Here is a 20,787-nt window from a genome sequence, read left to right as displayed (position 1 = left end):
AGGTTACTATAAGGTGATATATCTTTAGGGGGAAAAAACAAAATATGGACTATAACTTTTATGTAACTCTATGTTCTTCAACTTTTTAAGAAAAATCTGTTATTTTCATTGTATATATTCTGTGTCCCCTTACAGGTTTAATTCTTGCAATGAATTAATTCTGTCACGTTTTTGTACATGGGACTTCAGAACGTATGGTATTACAGGAGTGAAAGTGAAACGTGTCATCCAAGTTAACAACCGTATTCTGACACAAAACTTTGAAAGTAAATTCCGAAAATTGTTGAACAATGAAGATATGCAGGATTTAGAGTAAGAAGTTAAATTCCATAAGGAACATTGAAGTCTGGTTTTATTTTTTTAAAAAGACTTTCTGTTTTAAAAGTTTAAAATATTGAAAATATACCTCCTTAGTAAATATTTTCTTTCCCTGCATCTCTCTTGACCAGGATGACCTCCTAGTTTTATCTACATTTGGGCTCTTTTTGAGACAAGGGGTGTAGAGATTTAATAATGACACTGGAACATCCAGTGTAATTGGGATATACCTGAGCAGGACATACAGTCATCTTATCTATGGCTAAGCTTTTTAAAAATTAGTTCTCAACATTTTTTTGTCTCTATTCTTTATTCTTAAGGAGCTATCGAAAGATGCTGGAATACCTTTTTTATGTTTTTGATCCTGAAATTATAGTGAAGAATAAGCATCTGCTACAAATACTTGAAAAAGGATTCAAAGACAATGAAATAAGCAAGGTAGCATAAAATGTCATTCAGAATAATGTTCTCTTCCTAATGAATAAAGCTCTGCTGCTGGTTAAGCATGGTTTGACCCTTAGTCCTTTTATTCATATGTTTGTGTGGCAACTTCTATTTCACAAAAAGCTTTGTGCTGTCATAGAAAGTACAGCAGCCTCATTCTTTGGATTATACAAAAATAAGTCCATTAATTTATCTGTATGACTTTATCTTTCTAGGGATTTTATTTTTTATATTGTGATCCTTTTGTTGATGATCTTCTTTAATCTGTTTTCAACTCTCCAGGGTCCTCTCATTCTTGAAAAAATGTATATTCACTTAACACTGCTGTGCTTTCCAGTTATCCTACTTTTCTCTTTCCTTTTACTGCCACCATATCCATATTCTCTGCTTCACTGTCCCCACTTTGATGCTGACGTTGCTCTATTCCTGGTCACTCCTGAGCTCCAAAATATTGTCAACCTTTCTCAGTCTTCTACCATCTTGGCGAGGTCACTGTAGCACACTGGAATAGGGCATTTCCTAACCATTTTCACATCATGATGCACATAAAATGAAAACATGGCCACTTTTCAACCCTGCTTCCCTGCTCACCAGCTATGGACTTCACCACTCTGTGACTGCTTCTTCCTCTCTGTGAAATGGAAGTAATAATAATTGCCTACTTCACAGAGTTGTCATTAGGATTTAGTGAGATATGCATAAAAAAACTTTTTGCCTATCAATGTTCGTAACAACATTATTGACAAGAGCCCAAAACTGGAAACAACCCAAATGTCCATCAACAAATCAATGAATAAACAAAGTGTATATACATATAATGCAATATTATTCAGCCATAAAAAGTAATGAAATTCTGATACATGCTACAACACGGATGAGCCTCGAAAACATAATGTTAAGTGAAAGAAGCCAGACACAAATGAATGAATATTGTATGATTCTACTTATATAAGGTACCTATAGGCAAATTGATAGAGATATAAAGTAGAATAGAGTTTACCAGGGGGGTGGAGAGGATACAGGCATGAGTTACTGCTCAATGAGTACAGTGCTTCTATTTTGGATGATGAAATGTTCTGGAAATGGATAGTGGTGATGGTTGCACAATATTGTAACTGTACCTAATGCCAATGAAATGTACACTTAAAAATTATTAAAATGGTAGCTTTTACCATATATATTTTTATCAAATAAAAAAGAATCACCAAAAAAACGTCTTGCAGCCCCTCAGTGGAGGCTGGATTGAAGGAAGCAGGAGTAAATGACAAGGGCACTTGATGCAGGAGGTACTAGTGCAGCTCAGGCTGAGATGATGGTGGCTTTGGCAGGGCGGAGTGCTGAGTGTGCCCTCACTGTACTTCCTGGAAGAGAAGTAAGAAGGATGTGGGGGCTGAGGATTTTAGAAGGCAGAATGAAGTACTCAGAGTCATTTCAGAGAACTAGGTACCACCATGGGCACAGTGGGTGGGAGGAGGTTGGGGCTAACATTTCTGTGTGTTTTCTGCCTGCTAGACGTTGTACTAGTACTTTAACCTTATCCTCTGTACTGCTCTGTCCCCTATAGTAGCCATTATCCACATGACTGCTGAGCATTTGAAATGTGACCAGTCAGAACTGAGACATGCTCTAAGTTGAAAATATACACCAGTTTTTGAAGACGTGGTATAGAAAACAGAACTGTAATTTTTTATATTGATTACCTGTTGAAATGAAAATATTTTATTAAGTAAAATGTATTCTAAAAATTTATCAAAAATGTACTTGGACCAGTTTTTTGCACATAAGAAATTTTTTTATAAAATTTACCTTTATTGTAAGAAACATTTGATACTTTTGACTGCTATTTCTTTTTTGAAACTTTCCTTTGGCATCTGTGATATTACCCTATTGTTATTCTCTTATTTTTCTTATTGTCCTATCTTTGTTTCCTTTTTGTTCCCTCTCTTGCTTCAAAATATTAGAATATTCAAAGGTTAAATTTTACTAATCTGCCCTGCTTTCTATACCCACCATCAATTACTCTCATTGTTAAGATCTTAGAAATGGTGGAGGAGGTATAATTGGCTGGAAAAATCACTAGGTAGCATGTAAATCAGATAAGCTAGATTTCTATGCTACGGTGTGTATGTCGTGAGTATGTGTTCTAAATCATTAAAGAAATGTGATCTGATTCAAAAGATGAGCTGTGTAAGCTATTTAGAAGGATTTGGCTTAGTTTGGCAGTATCTGTCTGAGGCAGAGGGCTGGCTAGTATGGGGAAGATCAAATAGATAGTCTTTGATACCCAAGGACATAGTCAATAGCCATAAAGAGTATCACTTACCGTATTTTGGCTTTTTCCAAAATGTATATCCTCAGCCAGCCCATCTCCTGACACCCTCAGCTGCTGTTTCTGAATTATCTTAATGAGCTGCTTTATCCTTTTATACAGTACAGTACGTCTAAAAGAAGCTTTTGACCCTTGGCCCATAAGCAAGTCCCTCTTAGTTTTCTTTCCATATTTCTAACAATGCTGTCATTTCCTCCACTGACCAGGCTCAAAGCCTTGGAATTATGTCTGACTCTTCCTTTTCCATTATCCCTACAGCTAATCATTTGTCATGTTAAGTTTTCCTTCTTTATTGTATCACTTGCATTTCTCCCTTCCCTCCTTTTGCCTTGCCTGCCACCATTTAGAACATTCCTTCTAATCTTTGTCAGTAGTTTTCTAATAGGCAACCCTGTCCTGGTCTTTACTCGTTCTACTTTTACAGTACAGAAAAGTAATCTTTACTAAAATATCATTTCCATAGTGAACACGGCACTGTGCTCATGATGAGAAACTTCAGTAGCTCCCCATTACTTCCAGTAACAAAGTCTAAACTCCTCTGCTTGACGCTTAAGGCCCTTCACAATCTAGTTTCATCTTAGCTCCCGGTTACCAGAGACACCAAGTGTCACAAATTAAGTATGTAGTTTACTTGTGATTCTCCTAAACACACTTTAATGCCTCCATCCGATGAAATGTTTTTTCCTCCTTTTTCTATGTGGATCACATCCTTCTGGTTTCAGCTCAGGGACTTCCTGCTCTGTGGAGCCTATCCTGAATTCTCAAACAGCAGGAGTCCTCTTATTTAGTTTACGAGTTTGTCCAAAAAGTCAATTAAAACGGAGAACTATAAGCAAATGACTTATTTAAATAATCCTTTACTATAACTTGAAACGTATTAACTTACATGAAGTTGTCTTTTGAGTATGAGGTTGGAACTCTGGGATAATCTTCCTTCCATCAGCCACAACCTTATTACATATTAATTTCAGATTCTTTAAAATTAAGCATGAACTGAAAGATTCTTGCAAAGTAAGTGAAGTGCAAGAATCCATCCATAGATTCATCGTATTTTTCACTCCATAAGACACACCTGACCATAAGACGCACCTAGGGTTTTAAGGAGGAAAAAAAAAAAAAATTCTGAACCAAATAGTATGTTAAAATATTTAATAAAATATACCACAATGATATTTCAACAATGTAACCTCAACAGAAGTATTAACAACCATTAGCACTGTTATTAACAAATGAGAAGAGACTTTAGTGTTCAAATACTCTTCTAGTTGTCCAGGAACCCACAACAGCTAAAAATATAAAATAAAATTAAAAAAAAGAACATCCGCTCCATAAGACACACAGGCGTTTCCCCCACCACTTCTGGGGGAAAAAAGTGCATCTTATGGAGCGAGAACACGGTAGTTTGTATGTTCCTCCCTGCCACCACCACAATGTTGCATTTATTTCATCTACACATGCTCCCCCACCCCCACCCTCCGCTTTTTATTGAATTTATTAGGATGACACTTGTTAACAAAATTATACGGGCACACAATCCTACAACACAGCATCTGAACACTGTATTGTGTCTTTACCATCCTAATTCAAGTCTCTGTCCACCACCATTTATTATTCCTATACCCTCCCCACCTCCCCCACCCGCGCTCCCCGCAATCAGCACACTGATGTCCCTGTCCATGAGTTCTCTCTCTCTCTCTCTCTTGTTCACCTACACATGCTTTGACAGAAGTGTTTAATAATTAGCTTCTATGGAATCTTACCAAAGCGTTCCACTTAGTTTTCATAGAAACAACTCTCAGTCTTTCTTATATTTCATTAATTTGTGTAATGGGCATAATTTCAGTAACACAACCAGCAAAGAAAGTTTGGGAACAAAATTAACTGACTTTTGACAAGTGTATAACATAACTGGGGGGAATTAAAGGCACTTCAGTATTTTTAAAAGTATCTTCTTATACTTGACTATGAGAGAATGAGAAATATTGGTTAATGCTGTGAATTGGGTAAGTGGAAGTTGATTAAGTGGCAATCAATTGGAATTTTTATTGTAGCACATTTTTTTCTCTTGAAATATAATCATTTCTATGCATTTCTCTAGAAGTCCTTGAGGGCAGGACCTGGCTTACAGATTCTTAGTTGAAGTCTGATGGATACTTAGCAGGTGGATGAATGGCAATCACTACTATTTCTATACCTGCATAGGGTTTCTATTATTATTTTATTTTATTCTTTTAGTTTTAGTTTTTATAGAGACAGAGAGAGAGAGTCAGAGAGAGAGGGACAGATAGGGACAGACAGACAGGAAAGGAGAGAAATAAGAAGCATCAATTCTTCATTCTGACACCTTAATTATTCATTGACTGCTTTCTCATATGTGCCTTGAATGGGGGAGGGGGACTACAGCAGAGAGAGTGACCCCCTGCTCAAGCCAGCGTCTTTGGGGTTTCGAATCTGGGTCCTCCATGTCCCAGTCTGACACTCTATCCTCTTGCGCCGTTTCTTCTTCTTAAAAATAATTTCTTCTGTAAAGTTTCCAGGTATTCAAATTATGTCTAAACTTCACAAAGCCTAGCCATGATCCCATTACCTCTACAAAATCCTTCTTAACCAGTTCAGTTAAGAAAGGATAGCTTATTTGACACATCTTGTGGTGCCTTTATTTTTAAGTATTGGATACAATTTCCATCTTCCCCTCTTTTATTTGAGGGCTGAGATCATGCTATAGCTTCACAATGCCATACAAATGGCTTAAATCAAATGGCTATTTAGTGATGTTCCCTAGAAATCCTTTCCTAAGAAGGTTATACTTACTGGGATGTGGAGATTGTGGTCATATAGCCTCTTTGGGCAATAGGTTTTGATAAGAAAAAGATATACATATATATGCAATTCAACATCTATAGAAAAGATATATTTCTAGATAATTTGGCTACTAGTATTAAACAAATAATAATTTTTAAATGGAGATAGTGACAGGGAGAAGTATAACTGAGCTCAAAACATTGCCAAGTTCTACTTCTGTCCTTGGATAGATCACATAATCTCTCATAGCTCTAGTTATTTTTGACTAGAGATTTTTGTGTGCTTTTTAGTGCTGTTTTTACAAGTAATATAAATATTTCTGATAAAACACTTTGAAGAAATAAATCTAGTCAAAGGGAAATTAAACTTCCATGCATTAGTACAATGAGATGTATCTGAAAAACAATAGATTATTATACTAGATATATTATTAGAAATATATATTTTTTTTATGAACCTTCACTAATGTAATATTTCATTCTCACCAGATTTTGTGTTTGAAATATATACTATTACTAGTGGGGTAGCATTGAATACATATAAAACTGAAGTTCCTGCACCACACAGCATTGTCAATCTTGACTCTAACTGCTTTTACAAAAAGAAATATTGCTCTATATCACCTTTCATAATCTCTCTTAAAATATATTATATAAATGGTTTTATGGAATGAAGTTGCAACTGAAGGTTACCTACCACTTTTCAGTGAATCTGGTCTGTATTTTCTTTGTCCAGACACATAAATATAAAATAATAAACCAACTGTATTCAAGTTGAAGTATTGTCAAATTTGTAAAAATATTGACTTTGTTTTTTCATTACAGCTGCCTCTCAGAAAAGAAGCTGTTATTCTTACTAACAGCCTAAGTATGTGTGAGTGTCCCAGAATTGAAATTCTACGGCAAAAGTACAAGGATGAGAAGAAAATCTCTTTTGAGCATGACCGCTTTAGACATGGTAATATGAATATACACTATTTCTGAACTTTTGAGTTCTAAGTCTTCAAATTCATTATTACCTAACATTTTTGATACTCGGTCTTATCAACTCAGGAGATTTTTCTGAAACCGGTTTTATTTAGTATTTACCAGTGTAATAATGCGTGACTTTCTATTACTTTAGTCAAACTGTCAACAAATATTACTGAGTGATTTTTATGTGTCAGCATTAATAGGATGAGATTCATTTGTTACTCATATTTAATCCCACTTATATAAACACTTCACACAGTCTGCTTTAGTTTATTGTGTCCTAAAATACATAAACTTTACATATATCCATATATATATCCATATATATATACACATATATACAGACACACACATACATCTAAATGTGTATATATTATACCACACACACCCCACACACACCAAATTCATAGGAAAGAAAAAAGAGAACATGGTCCATTTATGCAATAATCATCATATAGAGCTCTTGGAAAGGCAGGCCTTATTCTTCCTAACTCATCAAAATATAATGTGATAAGAAATCATGATTATAAACCCAAATTGGCTAAAGACCCATGTGAAGTATGTGGATTGCTTTATCTAGTAAGTTGCCTTTTGAAAGAAAAACTTTTGGTATTTAATTTATTCAATCATCAGTACTTTATTTGCATCTTGAATATATATAAGTAAATGTATATAACCTAGTTTGTAGGACACTTGTAGAAGGGGTTGCCTGGTCCCTGCAGGTTGGGGAAGATCACTTCTTCATGTCCTCCCTTGTCTCACCCTCTTCCGCTGTTCATTCTCAGTCCACCAATACATATTGAAGGCTCACTGTGTGTTGGGCACTTGGTAGGTGATAAGGATAGTCAATGCAGACTAGATACAGTTTCTCCGTTATGGTATTTAGAAACATTAATGATTATGCAAATAAATGTAAAATTATAATTATCATAAGAACTACAAAGATGAGGTACTAATGCACAGTACCAAAAACTAAAAAAAAGAACTAATCAGGTCAGGGAGTAAGGAACACCAATTTTTTGGTCTCAACTATCCAGTTTACTGAAGATTATTAAATAGTCAGAAATTTGGTTAACTTATTTATAGAAGTGATACTCTATGTTCCAGACTGTAGCTCTGCTAAGATGATCTATGTATGTTTTGTAGTCTTTCATTCAGTTAATAATAATTGGAAAATTAAGAAGATTATTGATTATTAAGCTTATTAAGAACCCTTAATTTGAAAACACCATTTATTTCTTTTTCTTATTCTCCTCCATTCTTACCCTAAGAAATATCTATGGTGTTTCCCTATATCTTTCTGGAATACGCTTTCCAAAGCAATTAGTTTCTACCAATAAACATTTTATAATTTAAATGTAGTTTTTCAAAGAGTCATCTGAATGTTTTATGCACAGTAATTAGAAGTTACTCTATAGATTTCAGTGACTCCTGGAAAGCCTTGGGATCTAGTGAATCTCAAGGTTTGCTAAAATCTAAAGGGAAAAGAAATGTTCATTTATTCAGTAGAGATTTATTGAATGCTCCCCATGTTCTACATCATGGTCTAAGTGCGATGATACAAAGATGAATTTTTATAACAGTTATCAATAAGAACAGCAGATTTCTTATTTTAAATTACTTAATAAAAAATTGCTGAATTATTGGAATAATTCCTTTTCTGTAAAGCTTTGCTTGATATAATCACAGACCTGTTTCATTTATCTGAAAAGTATTTATTGACCTACTATTTTGTTTTTTGTTTTATTTTTTGCTTTGCTTTTTTGTTCTTCTTTCCCAAGTGAGAAGAAGGGAGATAGAGAGACTCCCACATGTGCCCAGACCAAGATCGACCTGGCAACCCTCATCTGGGGATGATGCTCTGCCCATCTGGGGCTATGCTTATAACTGAGCTATTTTTAGCACCTGAGGCGAAGGCTCCACATAGCCATCCTCAGTGCCCGGGGCCAATGCACTTGAACCAACTGAGCCATGGCTGAGGGAGGGGAAGAGACAGAAAGAGAGAGAAAGAGGAGGGAGAAAGTTGAAGAAGTAGATGGTTGCTTCTTCTGTGTGCCCTGACTGGGAATCAAACACTGGGCATCCATATACTGGGCCAATGCTCTACCCCTGAGCCCACCAGCCAGAGCCTGACCTCTTATTTTGAATCAAGCAATGTGTTAAGGAATAGCCAGGATCTCTGCCTTTACAGCACATACAAGTCTAGGGCCAATAAGGAATGTGATCTTGGAAAATTACTAAAATGAATTATTGTTTAAAAAAAATTTTTTTTCAACTTAGGTATCATCCTCATTACAAAGGTTTTCCTTGGCAAGAGTGTTCAGGCTCATGAACAGGACTCCATCAGTCAAGCCAACTATCCAATGGTTAATTCAGTGTTCCTTCATCAAAAACATTTACGAAGTATGTCAGCCATAAAGAGAAATATGCTTTCATCTTTCTGAATACAAAAGTTTGCATTTAACGCATATGTTTACAATTTAACCTCTACTTAAAGTAGTTTGTAAACTTTTCTACAAAAAAATGTCCCTAGCTACTAATGAGCTTCCAGTTTTCTATCTCTTACTTCAGTGTCATTTATATGAGTGTGCATATTTTATTTTGTAAAATTTTATGTTTCACACACATATAATTTTATATATGTAGTATATATGATATGTAATATGTATCTCAAAAGATAAAAACCCACTTATCTTTTAACAACAAAGGTTTTAGAGTAATACATTTGTCAACACTATGAGGCCACCTTTTGAATAGAAAAGTGAAAAAGTATGAAAAGGGAAGTATATGAATAGAAGTAAACTCTACTAGTCTGTGTAATGAAAGGGTAACTATAAGTACTTATATAATTAACAAACTATCAAGGGGGTCTGGGAAGGTAATAAGAAAAAAACCCCCACATTAACATAACAGTTGGAACTTACTGAATTTGTTATTCATTAATCTATGTAAGAATGAAAAAAGTATATTAATGTTTCATTTTGAAGTATGTTTATTTTGCCTGGTTTTGTTTTTTATTTTACTCTAGATTCTGTAGTGAAAACAAAACACTGTGATTGCAGCATTCGACAGTGCAAGTGGTTTGTCTTTGATCATGACCTTGTTTTGCCGGAATACGTCATTGAATTTGAGTATATTACAGTGGTATGAATGTATTTTTAAAACTAGAATTTCTTAAATGAGAACAGAATATTAATTTGAAGTCTAATAATGTTATATCAAATTATTTTATAGATTTGTACATACTTGAATTTAAAAACAAATCATTATGAAACCTAAATATCTTAATTAGGCAAATATATTATATGAGTAATATATGGCTGTAGTCTCACTGGAAAAGATTTAAATTATATTGTGGAATAGAGAATAAACATGAAAACCTACTTTTACTTCAACCCCATTGCCACTCCCTTTTTTGCAGGCATTCACTGTTAACAGCTTTGTGGGTTTGCTTTCGAACTTTTTCTATGCATTTGCATATATAACAATACTTACTATTTTACATTGTAGAATCAAATTCTAAGTATCCTGTCTTGATTGTTGCCTTTAACAATATGTTTTAGACACATTTTCACTTCAGTACATGTACATCTATGCTTCATTCTTTTGGTAGCTGCATACTATTAGTAATACTCTGATTTATTTGACTTACTGTTGCTGAAACATGCAAGTTTTCAAAAGTTTTATTACTATTTAAATCAATACTTCAGTAAACATCATTTTAGATACATCTTTATATAGACATGAAATTTTCTCTGCAGTATAGATTTGTATAAGAATTTGGAAAGTCAAAAGTATATGCATTTTCAATTTGATAAGTTTTACCAGTGCTCTCCATGAAGGTTTTACCATTTTATAAATTTCCAACAGTACATGATAGTGTTTGTTTCTTTGCATTCTTACCAGCACAAGTTACTATCAATCTTTGTTTCCACATGCTGATAAACAAAGAAAAGATATTGTGTTCTTTCAAATGTTATGAATTATTTATAGTTTTATGAATCACCTGTGGGTTGGCTTTAGCTCAGCAGTTCCTTCTAGTCAAGTTTGCTTGTTTTATGAATCACCTGTTATATCCTTTGACCATTTTCTTTTGTACTCTATCATTTTCATACTGGTTGGAAAAATTCCTATATGCATTCTGGATATTAATACTTTATTGTGACTATATGTTGCAAATATTTTCTGTCACTTGTCTTATTTGTAGCAAAAAAAAATTATGATTTTTTTTGTTCTTGTACTATTTTTATTTATTATTATATTATTTATTACTACTAACCGACTTTTTTAAAAAATTTGTCATGTTTACATAGTTACAAGTGGCCCCCGGGTTCTCCTTGATACCCCTTTTGCCTCCCTCCCCCCACCACCTTCTCGCCTTCCCTCCATGATTTACTACCCTGCCCTCTATCTCTCTGTGTTATGTGTATATACTTTCCCTAATTTTTTCCATTCTTCCTTCCCCTCTTCTCATCCTCTTTCCCTCTGACCGCTTTCCCTCTGGACTCTTTAACCCCTTCTCTGCCTCTCTTTCATTCCTCAGTTCATATTGTTCATTGGATTCCTCATATGAGTAAGGTCATATGATATTTTTCTTTCTCTGCCTGGCTTATTTTTCTTATCATAATAGACTCCAGGTCCATCCATGTTGTCACAAAGGGTAAGATTTCCTTCTTTTTCACGGCTGCATAGTATTGCATTGTGTATATGTATCACTGCTTTTTAATCTACTTGTCTACTGATGGACACTTGGGCTGTTTCCAGATCTTGGCTATTATAAACAATGCTGCAATAAACATGAGGGTGCATTTCTCCTTTTGAATCAGTGATTTGTTATTCTTAGGATATATTTCTAGAAGTGGGATAGCTGGGTCAAAAGGCAGTTCGATTTTTAATTTTTTGAGGAATCTCCATATTGTTTTCCACAGTGGCTGCATCAATCTGCATTCCCACCAGCAGTGCAGGAAGGTTCCCTTTTCTCCACACCCTTGCCAACACTTGTTATGTGTTGTTTTGTTAATGAGCACCATTCTGACCAGTGTGAGGTGGTATCTCATTGTGATTTTAATTTGCATTTCTCTAATGATTAGTAATGTTGAACATTTTTTCATATGCCCATTGGCCACTGTATATCTTCTTTGGAGATGTGTCTATTCAGTTGTTTTGCTCAATTTTGATTGGATTGTTTACTTTCCTGATGTTGAGTTTTACAAGTTCATTGTAGATTTTGGTTATTAACCCCTTATCAGACGTGTTGGCAAATATGTTTTCCCATTGTGTGGGTTGTCTTTTTATTTTATCCATGTTGTCTTTTGCTGTGCAAAAGCTTTTAGTTCGATATAGTCCCATTTGTTCATCCTGTCCTTTATTTCACTTGCCCGAGGAGTAAAATCAGCACATATATTGCTGCGAGAGATGTCGGTGAGCTTACTGCCTATGTTTTGTTCCAAGATGATCATGGTTTCATGACTTACATTCAAGTCTTTTATCCATTTTCAATCTATTCTTGTGAATAGTGTAAGTTGGTGGTCTAGTTTCATTTTTTTTGCATGTATTTGTCCAATTTTCCCAGCACCATTTGTTAAAGAGGCTCTCTTTACTCCATTATATGCTCTTATCTCCTTTGCCAAATATCAATTGACCATAAAGGTGTGGGTTTATTTCTGGGTTCTCTGTTCTGTTCCATTGATCTGTATGCCTGTTCTTATGCCAGTACCAAGCTGTTCTGAGTACAATGGCCTTGTAGTATAACTTGATATCAGGAAATGTGATAACCCCCGCTTTATTTTTCTTTTTCAAGATTGCTGAGGCTATTTGTGTTCTTTTTTGATTCCGTATAAATTTTTGGAATATTTGTTCTATATCTTTAAAGTATGACTTTGGTTTTTTAATAGGAATTGCACTTAATTTATATATTGCTCTGGGTAGTATAGGTATTTTAATGATATTTACTCTTCCTATCCATGAACAAGGTATATGTTTCCACTTGTTTGTATCTTCTTTGATTTCTTTTGTTAATGTTTTATAATTTTCTGAGTACAGGTCTTTAACCTCCTTGGTTAAATTTACTCCTAGGTACTTTATTTTTTTGTTGTTGTTGCAATAGTGGAGGGGATTGTTTCCTTAATTTCTCTTTCAGACAGTTCATTGTTGGTGTATAAAAATGCCACTGATTTCTGAATATTGATTTTATATCCTGCCACCGTGCTGAATTCATTTATTAGTTCCAGTAGTTTTTTGACTGAGACTTTAGGGTTTTCTATGTATAGTATCAAGTCATCAGCAAATAATGAAAGTTTTAGTTCTTCTTTTCCATTTTGGATGTCTTTTATTTCTTCTTCTTTTCTGATTGCTGTAGCTAGGACTTCCAGAACTATGTTGAATAAGAGTGGTGGAAGGGGGCACCCCTGCCTTCCTCCTGTTCTTAAGGGGATTGCTTTTAATTTTTGCCCATTGAGTATGATGTTGGCTGTGGGTTTGTCATAGCTAGCCTTTAAAACAAAGGCTATAGTAAGAAATAAAGAAGGTCATTACATAATGATAAAAGGAGCATTATAACAGGAAAATATAACTATTATAAATATATATGCACCTAATATAGGAGCACCTAAATATCTAAAACACATTTTGATGGACAAAAAGGGCGACATCAACAGCAATATTATAATAGTAAGGGATTGTAATACCCCACTAACATCAATGGATAGAACCTCAAGACAGAAAATTAACAAAGAAACAGTGGCCTTAAATGACACACTAGATTAGGCATGGCCAACATACGGCCTGCTAGCCAGATTCGGCCTTCATAATGAGTTTATGTGGCACCTGACGCACTGTGGAAATGAAATAAGTGGTACTTTTAAATCATTATACATAAACTATGATATCTTCAGTAATCTTCAGCTCAACTTATATTTGTGAACAAACTTTTCTTTAATGAATCTAAATAAAGTACAAGATCAAGATTGAATGATTTATAGTTAGAGGCTGTGTTAAGAATAGCTACTACAAGTATAGAGCCAGATATTAAAAAAAATAATAAGCGACGCAAGGCACCTGAACACATCACATTAGTTTCTTTGTTAATTTGTTGTACTAAATTACTTACATTTATTCATAAACAAATTACATAATAAATTTTTGTTTACTTAAACAAATCATTTTTGTATTTAACATTTTTTAAGTTTAATATTTTGTCCGGCCCATAAAAAAAGTTTTCTTTCTAATCTGGCCCAAGAGCAATAAACTGTTGGTCATGCCTGCACTAGATCAACTGGATTTAATAGATATCTTCAGAACATTTCACCCCAAAGCAGCAGAATATACATCCTTTTCAAGTGCTCACGGTAATTCTCTAGGATAGACCACATGTTAGGACACAAAACAAGTCTTAATAAATTTAAGAAGATTGAAATCATATCAAGCACCTTCTCTGATCACAACAGAATGAAACTAGAAATCAACTACAATAGAAAAACTGAAAAACATTCAAACACTTGGAGACTAAATAGCATGCTATTAAATAATGAATGGATTTACAATGAGATCAAGGAAGAAGTCAAAAACTTCCTTGAAACAAATGAAAATGAACATACAACAACTCAAAATTTATGGAACACAGCAAAAGCAGTCTTGAGAGGGAAGTTCATAGCACTACAGGCATACCTTAAGGAGCAAGAAAAAGCTCAAATTAACAACTTAACCCTATACCTAAAAGAACTAGAAAATAATAGCAAGTAAGCCCAGAGGAAGTAGAAGGAAGGAAATAATAAAGATCAGAGAGGAAATAAATGACATAGAGGCTAAAAAAACAATACAGAAGATCAATGAAACCAAGAGCTGGTTCTTTGAAAAGGTAAACAAAATTGATGAACCTTTAACCAGACTCACTAAGAAAAAAGAGAAGGCACAAATAAATAAAATTAGAAATGAAAGTAGAGAAATAACAACTGACACAGCAGAAATTCAACGGATTGTAAGAAAATACTATGAAAAACTGTATGCCCAAAAATGGTACAACCTAGATGAAATGAATAAATTCCTTGAAAAATATAATCATTCAAAAATCAATCTGGAAGAATCAGAAAACCTAAACGACCGATTACAACAAAAGAGATTGAAACAGCTATTAAAAAACTTCAAACAAACAAAAGTCTTGGGCTCGATGGCTTCACAGGTGAATTTTACCAAATAGTCAAGAAGAACTAACTCCTATCCTTCTCAAGTTATTTCAAAAAATTCCAGAGGAGGGAAAACTTCCAAACTCCTTTTATGAGGCGAACATAATCTTCATTCCTAAACCAGGCAAAGACACTACAAAGAAAGAAAACTATAGGCCAATATCCCTGATGAACTTAGATGCTAAAATTCTCAACAAAATATTAGCACATCAGATCCAGTAATACATGAAATAAAATTATACATCATGATCGGGTGGGATTTATTCTGGGAGGCAAGGTTGGTATAATATTCGCAAATCTGTGAATGTGATTCATCACATAAACAAAAGGAAGGAGAAAAGCCACATGATAATATCAATAGATGTGGGAAAAGTATTTGATAAAATCCAGCACCCATTTATGATCAAAACTCTCAGCAAAGTGGGAATACAGGGAACATACCTCAACATGATAAAGGCCACAGCCAACATCTTATTTGTCATTTTAATTTGTAATTTACACATTAATTTTAAGAAGTCAGATTTTTCTATCTTTTCTAGTATGGATTCTGAATTTTATGTCTCATTTCAGAAGGCTTATGTAAATATTCTTTATTTTCTTTCAAATCTTATATAGGTTGTTTAAAAACTTTTAGCTTTTTAGTTCCATACAGAATTTGTTTTATAGTGTGTAAGGTAGGTAGGGTGATCAAATAAATTTTTCCTAAAAATGAAAAGTTACTTGACAAGCATCATCTTTTTTGCTCTACTTTAAAATGTCATCTTTATTGTTAAAATTATTTCTATATACAAGAGGTCTATTTATAGATCCTTCTATTCTGTTCCATTGATCTCTTTGTGTAATCTTGGGCCCCTTACCATATTGTTTTGGTTAGTAAAATCTTGTTGATATATATATTTTTAAATTTTATTTTAGTGAAAGGAGAGGAGGCAGGAAAAGACTCCTTTATGCACCCTGAAGAGGATACACTTCACAAGCCCACTAGGGGGCAATGCTCTGCCCATCTGGGGCTCTTGCTCCATTGCAACCAGAGCCATTTTTTAGCAGCTAAGGTGAAGGCTATAAAGCCATCCTCAGTGCCTGGGGCCAACTCGCTCTAACTGAGCCTTGGCTGCAAGAAGGGAGGAGAAGAGAGAGAGAGAGAGGGAGAGAGAGAGAGAGAGAAGAAAGGAGGGAGCGTTGGAGAAGCAGATGGGCGCTTCTCTTGTGTACCCTGACTTGGGATCGAACCTAGGACATCCACCTGCTGGGCCCACACTCTACCACTGAGCAACCAGCCAGGGCTGGTGATATTTTTTAAATAAATGATAGGGCAAATTCACTTTCCCTGACCCAAAATCATTTTTTTTTTTTTTTAGTTCTCAGGTGTTCTTGAGAATTTTTATTTCCAAATAAAATTTCAAATCAGCTTGTTCTACTTTATTTTATTTTTTATTAATTCCAGTGAGAGGGAAAGAAAGAGAGAGAGAGAGGAACATCCACCTGTTCCTGTATGAGCCCTGACCAGGGATTCAACCAGCAACTTCTGCACTTCTGGACAAAGCTCTACCAACCGAGCTATCTGGCCAGGGCCAGCTTGTTCTATTTTAAAATCCTATTAGGATCTGATTGAGACTGTAGGGCATTTAAAACCCAGTTTAGGGGTAAATGCATTCTTTCCAGTATTGGGCCTCTCATCCAGGAACAAAAGTTATTCCTTTTAGTCAAGTCTTCTCTTACAGTTTTCTTTATATAGGTCTTAAATCTTGTCAAGTATAGTTCTGGGCATTTCTATTTTATATTGTTATTATGAATGGGATTGTATAAGTCAAGTATGGTTTCAGCAAAAGACACAGAAGCCTAAATAGCAAACAAAAACACTCAAATAATAAGAAATTGAGAGATGGGTGGTTCCTGTTACGACTGTTCAGTGATGTCAGCATAACAGTAGCGCCATCATTCTTCTGCTTGCCACTCATTTCATGAGCTCTTTTGATCTGAAGTTCTTTCTTTACTTCAAGGAAGTTTTCTTCTCTTAATTCCTCGATTATGTCTTTTCTTTTTCTGTCAAGTCCATTGGAACAGTTATTAATTAAATATTGAACATTCTGAAACGATCCTCCATATCTTGTAATTCTTTTCTTTCATATTTTGCATCTCCATTTTTTAAATTCTGGAAGATTTGCTCAATATTAGCTTCCACGTTGCTAATTTGATTTGCTGCCATATCCTTTTGGTTTTTCAAGGCATTTATTGAATATTTTTTGTTTCATTTATTGTTGTTGTTTTGATTTTGAAGTGTTTATTTTTTTCTATAGCATATACTTTATTTTCTCTTAGATGCTTTGTTCTCTCAGTTTTTAAAATAGCATCTTATGAACCATTTTGGTGTTTTTTCTAGAACCATTTCTATTTGTTCATGTTGTTCCTGCTTATCCATACATAATTCTTACCATAATTACCTGATTACCTGGAGCATCCTCCTGCTATGTACTTGTTCACTACGAACATCAGTTGTCTCCAGATCTGCTCATCAGAGTGGTTATTTCCAGCATATGTTTAGCTTGAGATTAAATTTCTGTTCTTATTTCTCTCTCAATTCAGACCCTTCTGATTTATGTCTTACAATTTCTAGTTTTCTGTTGGTGACTTCTCCAGTTATAAAATAATTTAAAATTATTTTTTGCCAGTTTTAAGGAATATTTAGTGGAAGGTGATGAATACACCTGTTGTTAGTCCACAATTTTAATCTACTCTCACAGATTTCTCAGTGTGATTCTTATCATCATAGATATTACTATATGAATTAAAAAACTAATTTATTTTTTCTATATAGCTTTTTTTCAAAATGATAAATACAGCAACCAAATTTTCAATATTTTTAATAAATATTTTTTAGGTCAAGCCTCACTCTTTATATTCTTCATTCAAAAAATTTATTCCAGAAGAAAGCAAAAAAAAATCAGAAGGATCCGTATTGTCCCAGGAATTGAAATTTGATGATGAAGTTATTAAAATGGACCCCAGGATCAAGCCCAGACCAAAACTTGTTTGTTTGGATGACAATATTATACTTCCCCTTGCTAAGACTAACACGTACAGTAATATTGTGGTAAGTATTATGATAAATAAAATTTGGAGACAAGAACCTTGAATTTGGAATCAGAATCTATCCTATGAAATCTAAAGATATTAAACCATCTATCTCATTATGCCAGGCATCGTGCTGATAAATTTAAAAGTACCCAACTCTTTCCTTCTGTGTGGACTAGATCTGTGCTGTCTGGTAGTCATATAATATGTACCATATATGTTATTAAAATTTTTCTTTTAGCCACATTAAAATAGTTTTTTAAAAAATTTAAAGACAAAATTAATCTTAATAATATATTTTGCTTAACATACCCAAAATATCATTCAACATGCAAATGATATTAAGATTCACTAATCAGATAGTTTCATAACAAGTATTTGAATTCTGGAGTATATTTTACATTTACAGCATATCCAATTCAGACTTGCCACATTTCAAGTGCTCAATAGCTACATGTGACCAGTGGCTACCACACAAGACAGTGTAGGTCTAGGTAATGTGCTACTTTGCAAGGGATTTTATTCCTGAATAACAAATAAACTCTCCTTAAATAATTAAGATGAAAACAGGTAAGTTTCAAATCAGTTTCCAGGATTAACATGGAATATGAAAGCATTACATTTACAAAGTTAGTCAACAAAATTTGAATTAACTTATTGAAATTACTTACATTACACTGAGGCAATTATGTTGAAATATTAAGCCTACTTATCTTGACTTTCAGATCTGTCCACTTCATTTCTGCTACCATTCTATACAAACTACCTTTGTCTCTGACCTAGACTACTGCCATAGCCTTCTAACCTGACTCATTCTACCATCGCCCCATTGCCCAACTCCAGGAGGCACCATGCATGGTATATTAATGTTTACTGTTAATGTGTTCTCTGCATGCCATTCACTGTGTAACTGACTATAACCCCATACAAGGTGGATAGGATGACTCCCAGAGCTAGGCAACACAGGGCGTGTTGTGCTTCCACGTAGAGCTGTCAACTCATTCTCCATGTTGAAGCTAGAGTAATCCTTCAAAATGTAAATCTGATCATGTCACCTTTGTCACCTCTCATGACTTCTGCTTGAAATCCTCAAATGCTTTTTCATTGTTTTAAAAATAAAACCAAAATCCTTCATATGGCACATAAGGTTTTGTAGGCCCGGATCCCAGAACTCCCTTTCCAGATCGTTTTCATATCATCTTCCTTTTAGCACCCATGTTCAGCCTCCTTCCTATTTCTGAAATGTACCCTGTGTGCAGCTAACACAGAGTCTCTGTATTTGCTAGTCTTTCTGCATGGAAAGTACTCCCCAGGTCCCCTTCTTCTAGTTAAACTCCCACACATCTTTTAGATCTATACTTAAGCATTAAAGTCTTCTCTTGCCTCTGAGTCTAAGTCACGTTCCTTTGTTATATGCTGAGTAGCCTTCCTAGACTGTAAATTCCACAGAAGCAGAGGCTTCTTAGTGGCCGTTCTTAGTCATGTACATCCCCAGCACCAGGGCAACAATATGAGACTGTACAGTGTACATTGCATAAGATGGGCACCTCTGAGGGGCACTTTTTAAATTATAGAGTAGTGTATTTAAGACAAAAGTTGTTTAACAACTTTTGGTAAAATTTTTTGTAACAACAGAATAGGCCTAGTGTGACAATTTTCTAAAGCTGGAAATAAAAGTGTCTTAAGGAGGGATGACTTTTTCTGATTTACCCAAGCATTCTATGAAATAACATCAGCTCTGTCATTAGTTAACATAATATCTGGCACACATGAGATATTCATCAGCTTCTTCTTTTAAAAAATGTCTTCATAAGCCTGACCTGTGGTGGCGCAGTGGATAAAGCGCTGACCTGGAACGCTGGGGTCGCTGGTTCGAGGCCCTGGGCTTGCCAAGTCAAGGCACATGTGGGAGTTGATGCTTCCTGCTCCTCCCCCCTCCCCCCTCTCTAAAATGAATAAAAAAAATTTTTTTAAATGTCTTCGTAAATAGCAAGAGGGTCTTGCAGAGAAAGTGAGTTATTTTTTTGAACCTGCAGAAGTTGTAAGCAAATTGGCAAATTCATAAAAATACTTGAGATTGCCTACCAGGTGGTGGTGCAGTGGATAGGGCATTGACTTGGGACACTGAGGACCCAGGTTCAAGACCCCAAGGTCATTAGCTTGAGCTCAGGGTCACCAGTTTGAGCACAGGGTCACGGGCTTGTGCATGGTGGGATCATAGATATGACCCCATGGTTGCTGACTTGAGCCCAAGGTCGGTGGCTTGAGCAAGGGGTCACTGGCTGAGCTGGAGCCTCCCCCACTCCTGATCAAGGCACATATGAGAAAGTAATCAATGAACAATTATGGCGCCACAACTACGAGTTGATGCTTCTCATCTCTCTCCCTTCCTGTCAGTCTATCCTGTTCCCTCTCTTTCAAAAAAAAAAAAAAAAGAATACTTGAGAAGACAAGTTATTCTCATACAAAACTATATTTCTGTTTGCTCTGAAAGCTGAGATAGAGATAAAAACTTAGAAATAATTTTTATCTTTTAAAAAATGTATTGGGGTGACATTAGTTAATAAGATTATATCGGTTTTCAAGTGCACATTTCCATGATACATGATCTGAATACTGCATTGATTTTTATCTTGAAAATTAATATATTGCTTCACTGTAACATTTCTAG

General features: G+C 34.8%; 1 protein-coding gene across 1 annotated transcript in view; it reads left to right on the top strand.

Annotated features, from left to right (window-relative positions):
- LRRC9 (leucine rich repeat containing 9) overlaps positions 1-20,787 on the top strand; it is a 116,581-nt gene that overhangs the window by 29,204 nt on the left and 66,590 nt on the right. Inside the window, 6 exon segments of the mRNA XM_066388277.1 lie at positions 136-312; positions 639-756; positions 6,718-6,850; positions 9,145-9,267; positions 9,893-10,008; positions 17,923-18,135. Of these exon segments, the coding sequence (XP_066244374.1) occupies positions 136-312; positions 639-756; positions 6,718-6,850; positions 9,145-9,267; positions 9,893-10,008; positions 17,923-18,135 (880 nt within the window).

Source organism: Saccopteryx leptura, chromosome 6 (genome assembly GCF_036850995.1).
Source record: "Saccopteryx leptura isolate mSacLep1 chromosome 6, mSacLep1_pri_phased_curated, whole genome shotgun sequence".
Classification (NCBI taxonomy): Eukaryota; Metazoa; Chordata; class Mammalia; order Chiroptera; family Emballonuridae; genus Saccopteryx; species Saccopteryx leptura.
The sequence above is the reverse complement of the archived record's forward strand: the minus strand, read 5'-3'. Positions and strand labels throughout refer to the sequence as shown.